A 16688-nucleotide genomic window follows, 5' to 3' on the forward strand; every position below is an offset into this window, starting at 1 on the left:
TGATACCAACATCAAAATGGTAATGACTGATATCTGATTTGCAATAAAAGGGTTGACTTGATACTACAAAAGTATCAGGTTTGTCTCATCTCAGATACAATTATTGTGACAGCGATCCTTAGCAGACTTTGACAAGCACTGGATGTGTGAAGATATTTAGTAAATAACTAATATAAAAGGTTTCTCATCTTGGCAAAAAGGCCATTTAAGATATTCCAAATGTAACCTTATGCCAACATATGATATGTGGGTGAATCGTGTGAGTGAATTACTTATCACTTACTCATGTAACACTGAACTGTCAAAAGTATATTCATATGTAAGAAAACTTCAAGACAGCAAAGAGGTGAACTTGCAGTTTTCTGGATTATCACAGTCACAACATATGTAACACATTATTATTAAAGGACAGATGTTGTAACCATATTGGAGCAAAAGTTTCCAGTATGTTTGAAGCATATAAATTACTATAAATTTTGTGAAGACTTGTGACTAGTGCAGAAATGAGGAAGTGACAGTTTATGAACATGAAGATAACTTTGGTTAACTTTATCATGGTTAACTTTATGCATGACAATTGAAGTTTTGAGCATGACGGCTCATTCTTGACCTTGGTAAAAGCAGGCTGAAAAAATAATCATAAGTCAAGATTCACTTGCTAGCCTTTTCAGGAGCTTTCAGTCACATTGCATGGTCTTCATGAGAAAAATGAATCCATGAGCAAACTCCATTTTCTGATGAAGACCTTGAAATATATTTAAAAGCTCTTGAATAACTAGTAAGTGGAACTTGAGTTATAAATATTTTGTCAAAGACAAGTGCACCTTATATCACTACATGTTTTGTACTCATGTTTATTCATCCATTGCTCAGTGAAACCACTACATGTTGTAGTTGAGAAGGGAAGTTCAGTAGATACAACTGATACTAACTGAATGCAACTGTGGATGTCTGGATGACATGAAACTGATCATACTCCTATCCTATCTAAATGTTTGTAGCTCTGCGAGAATGTTTCAGCTGCAACATTCAGAACCAAAATTTTCTAAAGAGAATGCTTACATCAGGCTTCTTTAGAGATCACTTGGAAAAACAGTCAAGAAACTGACAGGATTCCTGGTTTCCGGTATCCACTGGATGGATATAGAGAGAAGCGTTTGATCTATGACCTGGACAGTGGCATGGTTTTTCCTGGCCTCTCTTTTTAAGTACTGCAGGGTGAAAGGCAGCGCTGACAGCAAACAGGCCTGTCTAGACTCTGTCAGGGAGACAGAGGGAGAACAGGGACAGCATACTCCCTTGCTAGAACTCACAATCAGGGGAGGAAGCTTTAAGCAAACCATTCCATATCCTGACAGTGCTGGGAATGCAGAGAGAGGCGGAGCCGAAATGTTCAGCAGCCCTCTGCCACAAAAAGCATACACAGAAGCTTAACAGAAAGCCATGACAAAGGATTTGGACAAGTAATAATGTGTCCTGTGAAGTGATGCCATCATAACAGCTCTTCAGATAACAGCTTGGGTGTGACTAATCTGCTGGCCTAGACAAATCTGGCCTCTGATAACCAGCAACTGAACTGAACAGCCATCCTGATAGAAGATTATGACCCCACACATGGACGAATGAAGTACCCTCTGGCTGCTAGCTGACTCAAAAGACACTGGACTGCCTCTGACAGGACACTACACAACTTTGAAGATGATTATAGCTATAACTAGGTATCATGGCTACCAAAGAATCTTAGATCAAAAAGATGGAAAGTCAGCAGACTAAGACTTTAGTCTTATGATGCTACGAACACCATTACAATCATTCCAAATATGTTGTTTACATATGAGAATTAATAAATAAATACTTAAACTTTACAAAACTGAGTACACCACTGTGCAATATGAGTAAAATGTTCAATTACTCATATCTATTATCATCCAACAATTGTTTTATTAAGTTGACATGTAGTTTATTTGATCTTATGTATAATTTAAAAAACAGGTTAGATAGACTACACTGAAAATACGGGCACTGAAGTACAGCGTCAATGCAATCAAGGTGAGTACTGCAACCAATCTCAGTCTATCTGTGATAACTGCAACAAAAGCAATTACACCAGTGATTCCTTCCTCAGTTTTGGCCTGTGTTGTGTGTAATGCAACATGGCTCTACATGGTAAAGGATTGTCCGAACAAGTAAGAAACCAGATTGTTAGACTTCATAAAGATGGGAGAGGATACAAGAGCATCAGTAGCTACTGTACATAAGCTGAAACACATTTACAGAAGTGGTTACGAGGTGTAGGAGGAGCTGTCCTACCAATAATAGTAGGCACAGTGGCCATCCTCGAAAAATGACACCATGCACAATTCGTTATTTACAAAACCTTGCTTTGAGAAACAGAATGAGTGCTTCTGACTTGGCACAAGGATCATCTGTCTAAATTGGTGCTTCAGTGACTGATGAGACAGTGTGAAGGACATTGCATGAATTAAACCTCCATAGACGACGCCCAAGAAGAAAACTATTGCTCAAAAAACTGCAAGATTAAACTTGTTTGGTGTGGACCTGGCCAGGAGTACCACAGTGACTGCATAGTGCTGACCGTGAAACATGGAGGTTGGAGTTATGGGGCTGCATGAGTGCAAAAGGTGTAGGGGAAATGACATTTACAAATGGCACAATGAATACCCAAATACTGAATGAAAAGATGAGTTCCAGTGTCAGGAAGCCTTGGCAAGGATTTTTTTTAAATATTACTATGACTATGCCAAAGTGAAAACTTTGACTTGGCCAAGTATGCCCCCTGACTTGAATCCAGTAGCACCTTTGGAGGATTTTAAAGTGTAAGGTATAGCAACAAAACCCCTCCAGCAAAGAGTAGCTGAAAAGAATCATCTGTGAGGATTTGTGCAAGACTGATATAATCCATGCCCATGAAGATCAAATCTGTCATCAAAAATAAAGGCGTACATTCAACATTTAAAAAAAAAATTATAAATTAAAAAAAAATTTCCACAAAGATGCAGACCAGAGAGTATAGCATGTCTCTGAGGAATGGAGTGTTACTTCTCCTTGGTCAGGGTGTAGTCAATTCAGTGTAGGTGTCCAACTCCAGAGCAGGCCCAGACTTGTATGTTTCCACCACAATGTTTCACTGTCAGTTTGATACCCTGCAGTATCATTCTCTCTCCTGTTCAATCTCCTTACATACACCCTTTTGTTACTGACATAAAGCTCAAACTTAGATTCATCAGCAAATAGGAATTTTTTCCAGTCATCCACTGTGAAATGCTGGTATTTCTTAGGTATTTCCACGCCAACCGTTTAGCCTTGTTTCCCCTCTTTAGAAGGAACACCAATTTGTATAACCACCTCACACATAACCAATTTTTCAATCATATGAAGCTACCACGGCCAGCAAAACTTGACCACAAAATTATTGTCGCCCAACCACATATATATAAGATAACTGTCGTGGCTGAATAGGCGTCCATATGCACATGCACAAAATGATGTTTGCGCTTTCCAACAACAACCTCTATGGGGTCCAGTCCAGACAATATATGGCCGTGATTGCACTCCTCTTAGGTGTACATAATTTTAAAACAAGACAATTATTATCTAGTCCCTCAGGCTAGATTTAGTTACAACTCTGGACTAATGCAAGATGGAAAGCAATGGACCGACACTGACAATTGATTAAAAATTGAATTTGAAATGATGATTAGCTGGGCATACTGGGTAATATGGATGCACATCTCTCAGTAAATAATAAACATCAAGTATTCAGCCAAGCCATTGTTCATGTTGGGTTTTACAGTATTTTATAAACATATTAAAGGAGAGCCAGTTTAAATGGGTCTGCTGCAGCTGATATGATTTACATTGTATAGCCAAAGCTAACTGCATAATATCATGACTGGACTAATTAACAGGCAGCAGAGCTAAAGTTCAGTGTTATATTTTCTTATTTTCTACAATTTTATATTTTCTACAATTTCTTAATTGTGTTAATGTTAATATCCACTTATTTTAAGATTCTATAGAAAATATTCTATTCAATAAATACTGTGTTACCTCATTCTGTTCTGTATACATCTACATATTCTTAAACTGACAGATGGAGCAAATGGTTTTAAAAGAGGGAGAATTGTAGTGGGAGCACTAGGGTGTCACACATGACTGCGTGGCAAAAGAACTGGACTGATAAGCAGAATCGATAATGACATCAATAAAATCCCATCCCAATTTCTAATGTTTTCACTGTACAGTGCACAAAAAGGTGGTTAATGTAACTTATGATGCTTTTCATGTGGTTCACAAAAAAGGCAAAGAAGATTTTAAAAGTTTCACCAAGTTTCCCAGTGTTTCCATGTGCTTTTTTCATTTGTTTCTTTTTTGATGTAGTTGTGTAGTAGTAGTAGTAGTAACTATGCACTATCTGTATCCTATACTGTGAATAATATTCATAATATCAGATATTCAACTGTCAAGTCCTTGAATATAACACAATCTCACCTTTTTTAAAACATAATTTCCCAAAAAATACTGTGTTATATTCGGGCAATTATGTTGTTTTTAGAATGCTGTCTTGGCCTTGCAGCACCAGGCCTTTTTTCTTGCTCACAATCACTAGATACTAAAGGGAAAACAATTAAATAGGAGGAAAAAAGTCTATCAGGTATGTGTATGATTAGTCATCAATTTATCTATTAGTCACACCCCTCCCTAAAATTTAAACTTTTAATCTTCCCCACATAGTGCCAACGGCCACCTTTTGAGTCTTTGAGTGGGCAGCACCTGCTTGTTTTTCAAGGTTTAATTTGCACTAAACGACATGCTGTTGCATCTCCAGTATTTGAGTCTGTATGTGTGAACAGGGAAAACAGCACCTTTGGTTTATGGTCAGTGTAACCTTAAAGGCCACAGAGACCACAGACATGTTTGGCTGCTCTGCTTTATTTACTCTGATGCCAATTAATTTATATTGATAATGTACCAGTGCTTGTGAAAACAAAATGGCTGCGCAGCTGAATTCCATTACAGTCACTCGGTCCTTGTCTCAGAGAAGAAGGCCAAATGTGCATTTGTTCAGCTTTAAGAGAGCTGTAACTTTAAATAGGGAGGTAAAAGGAACTCTACTTAAGGGAACAATAAAAACTAGGGAGCCAGTTAAATAATCCAGGAAGAAGACATGTTTGATTAAAAGAAACCATGGCCTTCCTTTTCTCTGGGATAATTAATGAGTAAATCTGATGCCACTCCCATTGAAAGGAGTGGTCTCAATTTTAATGACCTATGTTTAGTGAAAAAATGTGTCAAAACACCTGAGACTTTGAAAGGAAAGCTACTTCCAAAAAAACAGAGAGAAAAAGGGAGAGAGAAATAAAAAGAGAGAAAAATGATTTTCATACGCAAACTCAGGCCAGTATAAAAAGGCCTGTCCAAACATACTGCTTAGAAATTCCATGGAAAATTCAGAACTGGATCAAAAACCTTGAAGTCAAAGCCAGGGGAGAACAGCCTCGAAATGGAAGTAGCAGTATCAGGTTTTCTCAAGTGAAAAAAGGCTTACGGGTCAGCCTGTGTAAGACATAGTTAGAGTTATTAAATGGTTGCATGCATAGGAGATAATGAATCTCTTAAGTGCTTTTGAAACTACAGATGTGGCAGGTGATCGAGGCAATAGATCACACGCATTTTTTGGAACAATCCCCTCTACCAAAACAGACAAACTGATGTTACAGACAGAAATGTTTCCTTCATTCTGAAAATAAATTCTGTTTTCTGAGTCCCATCTCAATAAAGGCTTAAATCGCACAAAACCAATCGTTTTAAAAATTAAAACAAAGAGGAGCACAACATCTCTGAATGCTTTGGCAATTCTCATTAAAAAAACAATTTGTTGATATGGATAGAAAAAGCCTAAGGTGTGGTTTAACAAGACCAGGGCGTGAGTGTCTAACTTATTATCTCTGGTAGGCCAGTTTTTCTGGATAGATGCATTAAACACAAGAGCTTTTCAATGAAGATGATATAATAGACAATGTCATTTGGGTGAGAATTCTTTCAGCAGATCGTATGTCGCTTGTGTCCTGATCAGCACTGATAAAAATCAGATCTGCGTCATGCAACGCAGATCATGCCACTTCATTAAAGCCTAGTGGGGGAACTGTATAAAAGGGCTTTAGGAGAAATGTGACAACCGACTTTTTGAATCACTTTTGATTAAGGTGAGTAAATAGGCCTAGGAGGTGGGCATGTCCAGACTGATGCCTGAGGCTTTCAAGTGGATTGCCATAGGCAAAATTATGGATGAAAACAACGTCCATATTCTGAAATGAGAATTCCAGTGAAAATTGATTGTAGACAACGCTTTCTGAAAATACAATCATTAATAAAACACAGCTAACAGCTCATCATTACTCCTAAAAGAGAAGGCAAACAGTAGTAAGCTAAACCTACCACAACACCAAAGACATTCTCTGAGATGCTTTTTATGAGTTACAATTATTTATATTCTCAGATTCTGCTAAATGTACCACTCATGGAAGACAGTGTGTAAGCTGTGAACAAGGTAAATAACAGGTTTAAAGTAAAAGTGAGATCAACATTATTTTTTTATACTATTATGATGTAATTTTGTTTGAGACTAAAAACTTTAAACTAGTAAATGATGTAATGTTTTGCAGTTAACTAACTCCTGGGGCTGACTTTGTGTATCTGCTGACAGACACACGCCTATAGCCTATGCTTCTGTATGAAAATCTATGCCAACCACCAAACCCTTCTTACAAACATATTAAATGTTAAAGCTATAGGAAACTTGATCTTCCACCGAATTCTTATTCCATACATAAAGTTATGTTAAGGACTATGAAAAGCATCATAAGTTAGAAAAACATCAAACAGTAGGATAGTGGGGGAACTTCTCTTGTATGCAAAAAAATCAAAAAGGCCACATATATGAAGCAAACCAACTAGAGGGGCCTCTCAAAACTACACAGAGGCCAGCAAATTAATATTTACTCAAGTCTTACTAGCTATTATTTGTTAGGAAATTAACTTATGTCCTACAGCACCAAAGGCTTTTTGTCAAAAGATGTCTGAATTGGTAAAACAGACATCTAAATCTGTTATTTCACCTGTAAACGTTTTGTCCATTTTTTAGAATATTTACTCCACTGATATACACAAATATTGCAATCTAAAATTACATATACCATGCTAGAAGATTTTATCCACATAGCCCAACTCTATAAGCCAAACGACAGTGCAGTGCCCCAACTTACTCTATTCTACAGCACTATTGTGCCACCTCCCACATAATGTGTTTACTGCACACTCCCATTTAATAAAACACATGTTGTCAAAAATACTGACATGGTAATGATATAAAATATGCTGACAGAGTACTTCACAGCACAATCATACTCAGGAATTTTTACAAAGGCCTCTACAGTACTGTAGCATGCTTCATATGAGACCTTACCACATCAATATAATAATATGTAACAAATTTTACATTTTATTAAAATTTGACAATGAAACTAATGTAGTGTTCCTGGGCACAGTAAGATAATGCACAATATTGTTCAATATAAACTTTTTCAATTTCTCTGTTGGAATAAGAAATGCAGGCAAAAAAAATTGTACTTCTATAGGTTCAAACAAGTCCAAGAATGCGTTTTGTGGCCTGGATTCTTTGCTTAGGCCATTTGGGAAATCACACATCATCACCAACTGTTCTGCCAATACAAGCCACATCAGACATGGAGCAATGTCCAGCATGGACAGAATGAAGCCCAAACTCATAGGCAAGATATTTCCATTATTCACTATCTTTCAATATAAGCAGAGGAACTTCACCCTGGGCTGCTTTTCAACCAACCACATTCACAATGATGTGATGAGGCCGTTGTAACCCTTATGAAAGAAATATCATGGTCATATAAATTGGCTTATTGGAATATCCCACCAAGCTATGATCTGTTTACATACACAAATGGTGATTGTGTGACAGATTACTCCACTTACTTATTTTAAGACACACACTCTTATTTTGTTATTGCAACCCTAATCCCGACATTATTTTCCAACCCACAGTGATGTTTCAAAACTGTGGTCATGAAGAAACTGGGGTTTGGAGGGACTTTTGGGCATTACGACAGAAGGGACTGTGTCTTAAAGCCTACTGCAGAGAAATGCAATTTCAAAAAGGAAGAACAAGTACAATAAACTCATTTAGCAATTATCAAAATGTCAAGCCAACTGATCTTTGTGCAAACAAATCTTTATCTTAAAAAGTCTTTCTAGCTTCTCAAATTCAGCAGAGCCCTGAAGGCTGAGTAATAGGACTACCATTATAAATCAAATTGCTGTTTAAGGGCATAGTCTTAATGATTTTCCACAAAATGTAATTAAAGAAATTGAATAAACATAAACCTCCCCCCTAAGGAGAGCCTAATGATTAACAATATTATATGCTTAGGTAGCTCACTCTCCGAGGGGTTTGGGAACAATTAAAATGTTTCATTTTAATGGTAGGTGGGAAGAGACGCTCTCAGTTTCTTTTCAGTTCCATTCAGAATACCTGTCAAATGTAACATTAATTTGAGGCCTGTTCTGAATAAGAAATCTATGGCTCTGCTTCATTTTATATGAAGTAAAGATCAGCCTTGGGCCTTTATTATAATATAAAAGCAAGGTGGATATAACAACAATAGGACAATTATACTGTCAACTCTCTATCATTAAACATGTATTCTTCAGAAGTATTCAATCAATTTATAAAATACTTAGATAACCCAACAGAGGAAATGTCATGAGCATCAGACTACGTCATACCTTATCATTCACTGGTTTCAACTTCTCGAACTTAAAGAACTACTATTGATCACTGTAAATCTGAGATCTTTAGTTTTTGGACCATGGTTGGAATAAAAAAAAAAAGACATTGTTGGGAAACTGTGATGTGTATTTTCTGACATTTTAAAAACGTAATGCTTAATTTCCAAATTACCAACAAATTACATAATAAAAACAATTGTTACTAATGGTGCATGTTTGCATGTATATGTACATTGGGTAGACTCCCAATCAATGGAGTGGCATATCACAATTGCTGAGTCATTCAAGGTCACATCGTGTCAGCGTCGAGCATGAATAATAAAAAAAAAAGTTTAAAAACCAGTACATATAAAGTCATCATTAAAGGGGAATTTTTGTGCTGTACACATAATCGTATACATCCTGGTTGGCATATGATGTTAGACAATTTTTTTCCAAAAAAAAAAAAAACAAAAAAAAAACATACTATATTATTATATACATATATTAGACCAATACTCATCAAATGTCAGGTGTTTTTAAGGTGTTAATCACTTCACTCTCTTAATAATAAAGAGATGTTGTGCACCATACACATATATATATTCTCACTCACACACACACACAAACGCACACACACACACACACACACACACACACACAAGATTTTAAGGATTTATCAATTAAAGTTTTCTCAAAGAGCAAGATTCTGCTTCAGATGACTTCTTTATGAGTTGAGTGATACATAAAATCAACATAGAAAATGCATGATGTAGTGTTTGTGTGTAACAGTATATTTTGTTAAGATAGCCACATCACAATTATTCAACCCCTATATAATATTGTTGTTTTCAAAGCTGTCTGACAGTTTTTTGTGGCCTAAAGTGGAGTTGAAACATAATTAAGCCTTTGGGAACTTTATAATGATCATTTGCTTCAGCTGTGATGCATATATAAACCCCACCCATGAAGGTATTCAAGGTGAGTCGCAATCATGGGAAAGACAAAGGAGCCTCCACAAAAGCTGAGAGAGGAGATTATTTTATCACACCTGAAGGGTCTTGGGTATAAGAAGATTTCCAAAATATTTAATATTCCAAGAGACACCATTGGGAGCATTATAAGGAAGTTTAAAACTTACGGAAAAGCTGCAAACTTGCTTGGCCGTAGAAGAAAGCCCAACATTTCATCAAGGGCCCTTAGCAACTTAGTTAGAACAACTAAGAGAAACCCCCGTGTAACTGCAAGACACCTAGAGGATGACCTGATGATGGCTAGTACAAGTGCTCCAGTGGCAACTATAAGATGTGCACTGAACAAACAAAGACTCCATGGCCAGACTCCAAGATGCACTCCACTCTTGACCACAAGGAACATAAAAAGTCATCTAGAATATGCCAGGAGGAATTTGGATAAGACTACAGAGTTTTGGGAGACAGTTCTATGGACTGATGAAACCAAACTGGAACTGTTTGGACATATAGTACGGCGGTATGTCTGGCGTGCGAAAGGCCAGGCTTATGACCAGAAGAATACTATCCCCACGGTCAAGCATGGAGGTGGTTCATTGATGATGTGGGGCTGTTTTTCTGCGGCAGGAACTGGCAATCTTGATCGTGTACCTGGCTTCATGGATTCCCAGAAATACCAGGCCATTTTAAAGAGGAATATGATGCCTTCTGTTGACAAATTAAACCTTGGTGATCATTGGACTTTCCAGCAAGACAATGATCCCAAGCATACCTCCAAGTCAACCAAAGGTTGGTGGAGAAAATGATCCCAGAACGTCCTGGAGAGGCCTTCTCAGTCACCAGATTTAAATCCGATTGAAAATCTTTGGTGGGATTTAAAGAAGGCAGTTGCAGCACAGAAGTCATCAAGCATCACTGAGCTAGAGGCTTTTGCACATGAAGAATGGGAAAAGATTTTGATCGAGAACTGTAAGAAACTTGTCAGCACTTACCGAAAAAGTTTGTTAGAAGTTATAAAAGCTAAAGGATGTGCCACAAAGTACTGAAGCTGGGGGTTGAATAATACTGCACATGCACGTGTTAAAAGAGTTACAATTTTCATATGAACTTCAAATTTAAGTCAACTTCTGTTGTCAAAATAACTTAAATATGTACCAATAAGTATTGTTTGTTGTTTAATGAGGTTTTTTTTCATTTATTGTCATTATCTTTCATCCACATCACTACAATGTCTTTAGAGGTCAGGGGGTTGAATATTTCTGATTGCAGCTGTATACATATACATATATACACATATACATCTATACATACACAGTTAGGTCCATAAGTATTTTTACATTAACAATTTTCATAATTTTGCCTCTGTACACCCCTGCAATGGATTTGAAAGAAAGCCATCAATATTTGATTGAAGTGTAGATTTACAGCTTTAATTCAAGGGGTTTAACAAAAATGTCGCATTAATCCTATTAAGAATACAGCCATTTTTATACATAGTCCCTCATTTTCAGAGGGTCAAAAGTATTTGGAAACTGACTGACAATCAATTTCAAGGCCAGGTGGGCCTGTTCCCTTGTTATTTCATGACAAATTAAGCAGATAAAAGTTCTGGAGGTTTGGTAGCTGTTCATGGAACTCTCAAAATGCGGTCCAAAGAGGTGTCAATGCAAATGAAGGAGGCCATCCTTAGTCTGAAAAACCAAAACAAACCTATCAGACAGATAGCAGAAACTTAAGTAGTGGCCAAATCAACTATTTGGTACATTCTTAAAAAGAAGGAATGAACTGGTGAGCTCAGCAACACCAAAAGCCCTGAAAACAACTAAAGTGGATGATCGCATAATTCTTACCTTGGTAAAGAAACCCCCTTCAACACCTAGCCAGATCAAGAACACATCCGAGGAGGCAGGCATATCATTGTCAAAGTCTACTATTAAGAGACACTTTCATGAATGTAAATACAGAGGCTTTATCACAAGGTGCAAACCACTGGTAACACTCAAGAACAGAAAGGCCAGATTAGAATTTGCCAGAAACCCTCTAAAAAAGCCTGCCCAGTTCTGGAATAAGATTCTTTGGATGGAGGAAACCAAGATTAACTTGCATCAGAATGATAGGAGGAGAAGAGTGTGGAGAAGGAAAGGAATGGCTCATGATCCAAAGTAACCACATCATCTGGTGGAGGCCACCGATTGAACTGAGTCACTGGTGTTTATTGATAACTTAATATTTATCTTTACAAGATGAAGATTACGTATTCTATCGAAATCTTATCACCCAGAGGGCTAACGCTAGCAAAGCAGAGCACCAAACTCCAGCACTAAGAAAAGAGCAAATTAACACAATGCAGAACTTTACAAAATTTCAGCCAACTCTGGTCATACGTAGAAAACACCTAAGTCATTTTGCACAGTGTTTGGATAATGATGGCTTATCCCCAGTACTAGCGTTGCAGCAGCGACTTTGTTCTCCACTGTTGAAGATCAGCGGCAGGGCACTTCACCTTTTGTTTTCCTTTTCCTGATTACTCCAGAACGCACACATCAACTTCTGTTTAAATCACCATTTAACCAATGATGTTGGTGACACTTCATTTCATTATTCTTATACAGACAGAAGACTAACTTACTTCCAAATTTATACAATTAATTTTTTTTTTTAATTTAAAAGGTTGAATACTCACACACTTTTCTTTGTATTTTTCTAATCAGACAGACAGTGACCTTTATCAAGACCAGTTATCTTATCTTCATGTTGCATTTCAGTGGAGTAAGAGCCTAAAAATAGTGCCGTCCTTTCTATTTATTCAGTCAAGAATCTTTTTTGGATCAAGAATCCAGTCTGGATCAAATCGTGACACCAAAAATCAGAATTGGAATCTAATCAAATCGTGAGATTCCCAAACATTGCAACCCTTACTACTGAGTGGACCTTAGGATGAAATTGTTTTATCAAGTGACATATTCTGTCTTGAAATGTGGACTTGGTTGAAAATGGTTGAGCCTGTTTCTCAGTTAAAAGATTCATTATAAATTTGACATGTTAATTAAGATTAATTTTAAATGAACAAAAAAAGGTTTTGGCAGTACAGTACCACATAAGCTATGCTTGCTGTGTGAAAGGTTTACTTCTCTGAGACAGTGCCTACTGAAGGTCTTGTCTCTGATTCTGAGTTGCTTACATCTTCAGACAATTTTTCACATTGCCTTCATGTATGTGACTGCTTCCGCCGCGCACCTGTCTGTATGTATGTATGGAGGAGAAAGGCAGCCTTGCATCCTGTTAACTTTTGCGTCTCTGTCACAGAAATGGTTCAAATGGGAAACGGAGTCAGCTTTTTCAAATTTATAGTATAACTTTCTCAATATGAGCATGTATTAGGGCTAACTTACGACACCAAACAACCGACGACATCTGCTGATCTATAATACTCATGGTTCATACTCACTTGTTCCTCAAGACCTGCCAGGCCGCTTCAATGTCCGCATACAGGTTTTTCTCAGATGGTTTGCCAGTGCTGACTCCGTAGCCTGAGTAATCATAGGAGAACACGTTGCAGTTGATCCTGGAGCCGAGGCCGATGTAAAAACTGCACATCTGTCCCAGGTCCACGGCGTTGCCGTGGGAAAACAGCAGCGTGTACCGACTGTTCGGGGCGCAACGCACAAACATGCACCCAACCCTATTACCCCGGCTGCTTCTGGTGCTGAAAACTTCCACTGCATCGAGTTCTCGCTGGGAATACTGCCAGTCCGCCCGTTCGGTTAAATGTAAGCTAGTAGCCCCGTTAGCATCGGTGTGCACCGAGTACGTGGGCTCCGGCGGGAGGAAGGCTAGCTTGGCCGCGATACGACTGGGACAAGGCGGACAACAGAACAACCAGCATAGTTCGCCGAGAGAAAACCCATTCATCCTGGGGCCTTGTTCTGGCATTTAGGCGCGGGGATAGTCGATTTAATCACTTCTTCCGAAACAAAAGCAAAACAAAAAAAAAAAAAAACAGTTCTCCTCTTGCTTGAGTTCTTATTTATTTGCCATTAACAGACTGTAGCAAGCTGTGCTGGATGACAGGTGGCTCGGTCGCTCGGCTTTGCCGCTAACACGCTAGCCGGCTCGCGGGTAGCTAACACCAAAACTCAGACTTCATGTAGATTGGAGATGAACTCAAACGCAACATTTAAATTCATATCATTTTACAGCACAACACAGTGCAGCGACTGCTCTCGACTGAATAATTCCGCCCCTATAACAGATTATTTGCTATACGTCAACGTTTGTTGCTGATGTATTATAAGACAGAGAACAGCCATTTCTCTAGAATGAAGGCAAGCCGGTTTTCCGGTACAAGCGGATATCCTGTTTGCCTTTTGTTTTGTTTTTTCTATAGGTTTTTATGCCAACCCATTATATCCATTGTTTATTGTATATTCATATTTATAATCCCTTATAATACTTACTTACAAAGAAATTTCTGCAGCCCAAAGTAAAAAAAAAAAAAAAAAAAAAAACCTATCCTCTTATATCTCACATCAAACAAATTAGATAAATTCCTAATCCTACCATTTATCATCTCCATTTTATAGATTTTGTGTCTTTCTCTTTGCTTATTTGTGTTGCAGTTGGTTGCTGCTACTCTTATAATTCATAACGGGTGTAGTTGGCAGCCCTCTCCCCACATCTTTGCCACTCCATGTAACCTCATTAGAGTACCTGCTTGATAGGTGTTTTAAGAAAATATGGCTGAATTTTTCCAAGAGTGCTGTTTCCAAAATAATGAACTTATTTTCCTCATATTACTTCTTATAACCTTCCATATTTCTGATGAAATAAAATCAGCTCTAAATGATAATTGTTGTTTGTTTGATGACCACGAGATTCCTCTCCGACAATTCGATAAATCTATCTATCCATCCTGAAACTAAAAGAGCGGCTCTCTCTTCAGCATGCTGCCCTCCTTTGTCTTCCTCAGCTCTGGCTCTATCTGGTGTCCAGCCTCTGGCTTGCCCATATTAGGTAAGACCCACCCTCCTGAGACTGACAAACGACAACAAATGACACCTGTGACTGTGACAGATGACATTTTAAATGTATCCTTTAACCAAGTGTTTTTAATCGTACAAACACAAATCATCCCTCAATCCTCGCAGCTTTACTATATGTTTCCTTCAAATCTACATATTTGTTTATGCAAATTGGGTGTACATGGTTGTAATTTTTAGAAGCCTGGGTTGCTTCACAAGACCTGACACTCCAATCATATATACAGCCGGCAGTATGCCCACAACGCAGAACACAGGATGTCATTACTATATATCCCAGTTACTGAGTGTAGTACACATGAAAAAACAGAGACTCTTCAGATTCAGTAACAGTAGAGGCATGTGTCCTCAGATAGCTGAGACACTTCAAACCCACCTGATGGGGGGGAGAAAATATGGAGACAGGACTCAGCTGCTTCTGTCATAGCCTGGAGGAGGAAAGCCATTACTAGATAGTATAATGTGTTCAAATCTAAAAGACTGCAGTGATGGAGTCTGGGCCAAGCCTCCCATACAAATAGAAAAAAGTGCAAATCGCTCAATACCATATGCCTGGTATTTGGAACAGATAGGGTAAAGTTATATTTTTCCAAGCATAAGTAGAATATTTATGAGTCTGACTCCAAACCTAAAATGTCTCACCATTACAAATGTACTCTATACATGAGGTTGAAATAAAGCTTTTGCACAGACATGTTTCAAGGCATGTGAGACAGACAATTTATTTTTGAAGAAAACAGCACCTGCCAACATGAAACATTTCAAGTCTAATTAAATCTATCCTTTCACCTTAAATGTAGAACTGAACTGTTTTTCTCTATCTTGCTCCCATTGCATTCCTTTAAGTGTAGCCGAAGATCCAATGATTTATAAGGAATCAAGGAAGGATCAACCTTCTTCCCTATCATGAACATCAGGCAAAGGTCAACCCTGATCTTCCACGTCTTTGTTACTAGGTGAGAACTGGTGCCGATATGTAAGGAGTAACTTAACGTTAAATTAATTCTTTGTATTTAAAAAATTATACGTACAGTCACTTTATTATACTATCGGTATGATTGGTTCCATTCAAAACTGTCACAACAGCATTTTTCGTCTTTTATTTTATTCTTTTTATACTTATTATCATTATTATTATTATTATTATTACTATTATTGTAGGCAGGTCATTCTAAGCCATTGAGCTCTGACAGCACAGGTATAATCACTGTGAATAAGTCTTGACCATAACAAAAACACGGAAAAAAAAAAAAAGAAAAAAAGCAGTGGACACTGCGGTCTTGTCCAAATGTTCCTTTTTTTCTACATAACATGACAACCTTTCAACCACCAGTGGTCTTTCTCGTGTACACAGAGTAGTTTACAAATGGAAAACTCTTGCTCCAAGAAGTCTAAATTAAATCCTGTAAATTAGTTATAAATCAGTTATATTTACGCTCTGTGTATTTTCATTTAGCTAAGTTTTTATGTTACTGGTATTGCAACAACCCTGTAATTCTGTTTTATGTGTGTATTTCTTGTGTCAACTATAACGGTGTACCATTTTTAATATTGTTATATTAGCCTGCATACCACTGTGAATTGTAATGTTTTATTGAGGTGAAGGACAGCTTGTTAATTTGACAACATTTTGTATTGAATGCTGTAAGCCCTTTTTCACAAGTGAACTTTAATTTAAATGTTAACAATATTTTTTGTGTACCCTAAATCTAGATATATTTTTATCTTCAGGTGATTTAAGAATGATGACAGCAAGAGGAGCTTTTCATTGATCATTGCCTGATCAGGAATGGAGATCGGGAGTCTGATGGGAGCGCCGTTGCCAGCTTCTGCAGTATTTGAAAAAGAGTGCGCA

At 37.6% G+C, this 16688-nt stretch overlaps 1 protein-coding gene across 1 annotated transcript in view; it reads right to left on the reverse strand.

Moving 5' to 3' along the window:
• The window catches only part of abhd17c (abhydrolase domain containing 17C, depalmitoylase), a 32948-nt gene extending 18714 nt beyond the window's left edge, over nucleotides 1–14234 (reverse strand). Inside the window, exon 1 of the mRNA XM_040133604.1 lies at nucleotides 13243–14234. Within this exon, the coding sequence (XP_039989538.1) occupies nucleotides 13243–13727 (485 nt within the window). The 5' untranslated portion in view covers nucleotides 13728–14234. The remainder of the gene's footprint in view (nucleotides 1–13242) is intronic.
• Between the last annotated feature and the right edge of the window lie 2454 nt (nucleotides 14235–16688).

The sequence above is a fragment of the Xiphias gladius genome, chromosome 1 (genome assembly GCF_016859285.1).
Source record: "Xiphias gladius isolate SHS-SW01 ecotype Sanya breed wild chromosome 1, ASM1685928v1, whole genome shotgun sequence".
Taxonomy (NCBI): Eukaryota; Metazoa; Chordata; class Actinopteri; order Istiophoriformes; family Xiphiidae; genus Xiphias; species Xiphias gladius.